The sequence below is a fragment of the Solanum verrucosum genome, unplaced genomic scaffold, assembly GCF_900185275.1.
Source record: "Solanum verrucosum unplaced genomic scaffold, falcon-dt-bn FXZP01000297.1, whole genome shotgun sequence".
In the NCBI taxonomy this organism is placed as follows: domain Eukaryota; kingdom Viridiplantae; phylum Streptophyta; class Magnoliopsida; order Solanales; family Solanaceae; genus Solanum; species Solanum verrucosum.
Genome location: NW_026020215.1, coordinates 1,976,032 through 1,978,684, shown reverse-complemented (window position 1 = coordinate 1,978,684; position 2,653 = coordinate 1,976,032). Strand labels below are relative to the sequence as shown.

The following is a 2,653-nucleotide window of genomic DNA, read 5'->3' as shown; positions in this document are numbered from 1 at the left end:
TCAAAAAAAAATTGACCTTTTTTTCCATGGGCCATCATTTGATCTCTTTCTCTTCTTTCCAAACATATTTTCAAAATCATGTAAGTTATTAAGCACATCAGTTCCCTTTAAGAAAGGTGGAGGCCTGAATTCAGTTTTTCCATTGAAAGATCTTTTGTTAGATCTCCATGGATGATCCATGGGTAGAAAAACATGACGATCCATATAACACATTTTCCGACTATGTTTAAGATAATGAGAATTAGTGCCATAGTTACAACAAGGGCAAGCAAACTTTCCTTTTGTACTCCAACCAGATAACATAGCATATGCAGGAAAGTCATTGATTGTCCACATAAGAGCTGCCCGCATTTGAAAAGTTTGATTTCTTGAAGCATCATATGTTTCAACCCCAGAATCCCACAATAATTTTAACTCATCTATCAACGGTTGTAAGTAAATATCAATGTCATTTCCAGGTGATCGCGACCCAGGTATAAGCAAAGAAAGTATAGAATATTCAGATTTCATGCACATCCAAGGCGGAAGGTTATACACCATCAACATAACTGGCCATGTGCTATGTGATATACTCATGGTTCGAAATGGATTGAATCCATCACTTGACAAGCCAAGTCTCACATTGCGACAATCTAGTGCGAAATCTGGATGCAACCTATCAAAATCTTTCCATGCTAGACCATCAGCGGGATGCCTTAACTTTCCATCTTTAGAACACTCCTCGTCATGCCACCTCAAATAATCTGCCGTCTTTGAGCACATAAATAGCCTTTTGAGTCTAGGAATTAATGGAAAGTGTCTCAAAGTCTTTGCTGAAACTCGATGTTGTTTTTTTGAAGACTCAAGCTCGCTATCAACTTCAGGAGATTTAATATATCGTGAAGCTCCACAAGAATGAAAAAATTCATCATCCTTATGATCATTCCTGAACAACATGTAATCATTGGGACATGCATCAATTTTCTCATAATCAAGATCAAGATTCTTAACCATAGACTTGGTTTTATTGTAAGACGGAGGAATGTTCAACTCGGGCATCGCCTCTTTTAATAACTCTAAAAGAGAAGTGAATGATTCATTGCTCCATCCATGTAGACACTTCAACAAATATAAATGAAGTGTGAATGATAATTTAGAGAATCCTGTACAACCAGGATATAATTCTTGGCTTGCCTCTTCAACTAAGTTATAGAATTTCTTGGCATCTTCATTTGGACCATCATAAACTCCTTCAGCCTGTGCAACATCTCTAAATTGATCATTCAACAACCCATCAATATCATCACGCGAGTAATCCATATCATCGTCAACATTCAAGTTGATAACCCATTCCCCGTGATTGATCCATCTAGTATAGCCTTTAACAAATCCATAACATATTAGATGATCATACACTACATTCCTTCGAGTCCAACGAATATTACAACATTTTGCACATGGACACTGAATTTCCTCTCCTTGAGGATCTCCATAAGAGTAAGCAAAATCTAGGAATGATTCAACACCAGCAATATACTCTTTGCTATACCTTGCTAAATCCATCCAATCTTTTGATGGGATATTTGAATTCCTAGAAGAAGATATTAATATTTAATCTTTCAATAACAATCATTAAATCATTAACTACAGAAATATATGTCATCAGAATCAAAATCCTGTGTTATGAGATGATCAGATTCATAGTGAGTTTCGAGTTTCGAGTACCTTGTTACCATTCTTGTTTCTAATATATACATAATAATAACTACAGAAATGTATGTCATTATTTCAAGGATGAAATATAGTCATTTTACTGTTAAGAGATCAAAAATACCTTGCTTTTGGTGTCTGCATAATATTAATCTCCTCTCAGCAAAACCTGAAATAGTTGAGAAGATCTCTTGGTTTAGAAAAAAAAATTGATTAAAATGTGCATATTAAAACTACAGAAAAATTAATATAGTTACATAATAGGTTTGCAGATTGCAATCCACATCCATATTAGAAACCAAATTAAGTAAAGCACACAATCCCTTCAAACTTCACATTTGGAGCTTCTTTGCTGCCTTTTCTTTGAAAAGTTTACCGACACATTGCTCTGAAAAATCACTTGATGAACTGGTGGACTATGAAGCACAATAATGAAGCAAAAAAGATCATGATTCAGTCCCTACCTATCTTTATTAGTTGGAATTTATGGAAAAATAGATGCGCAGCTAAATATGGAGGTTAACAGTCTAGTACAGTGAGGGTGAAGTTCTTAAAAAAAATTATTTAACTCATATTTATACAATTCTTCCCCCACCCCCCCCCCCTTTTACTTCATCTCTACTCAAGTTGTTTATACTGTATAACAATAATATAAAGAAAATGACACTAAAATACACGTAGAAAATGACTTCAGAAACCACCATCATAACAACAAATACGCACCCTGACAATCACGATGTCTCAGGTTGGAACTATTACAAGTTGGAACTTACTCAAGGGTGATGGGCACAAATGCAGACATCTTGATGGACGATACCATAAAAAAACATTATTACTAATACTTACTGATGCATAATACCTTTATACAGGCAGCATGACAAGTTTGAGTGTCTATTTATTTGTTATCCGAGATATACACTACATGGATTCATATGTTGCTTCCTCTTTATAATTGACATTGCTA

General features: G+C 34.8%; 1 protein-coding gene across 1 annotated transcript; it reads right to left on the bottom strand.

The window, feature by feature from the left end:
- Window positions 1-1,542, bottom strand: LOC125830678 (uncharacterized). Its single transcript, XM_049509858.1, has one exon. It carries the CDS (start codon window positions 1,540-1,542, stop codon window positions 1-3), a length of 1,542 nt encoding a protein of 513 aa, XP_049365815.1.
- Window positions 1,543-2,653: the final 1,111 nt, after the last annotated feature.

Coding starts and splice junctions, on each gene's coding strand:
- LOC125830678 (XM_049509858.1), bottom strand. CDS start 1,542: ATGGATTTAGCAAGGTATAGCAAAGAGTATATTGCTGGTGTTGAATCA.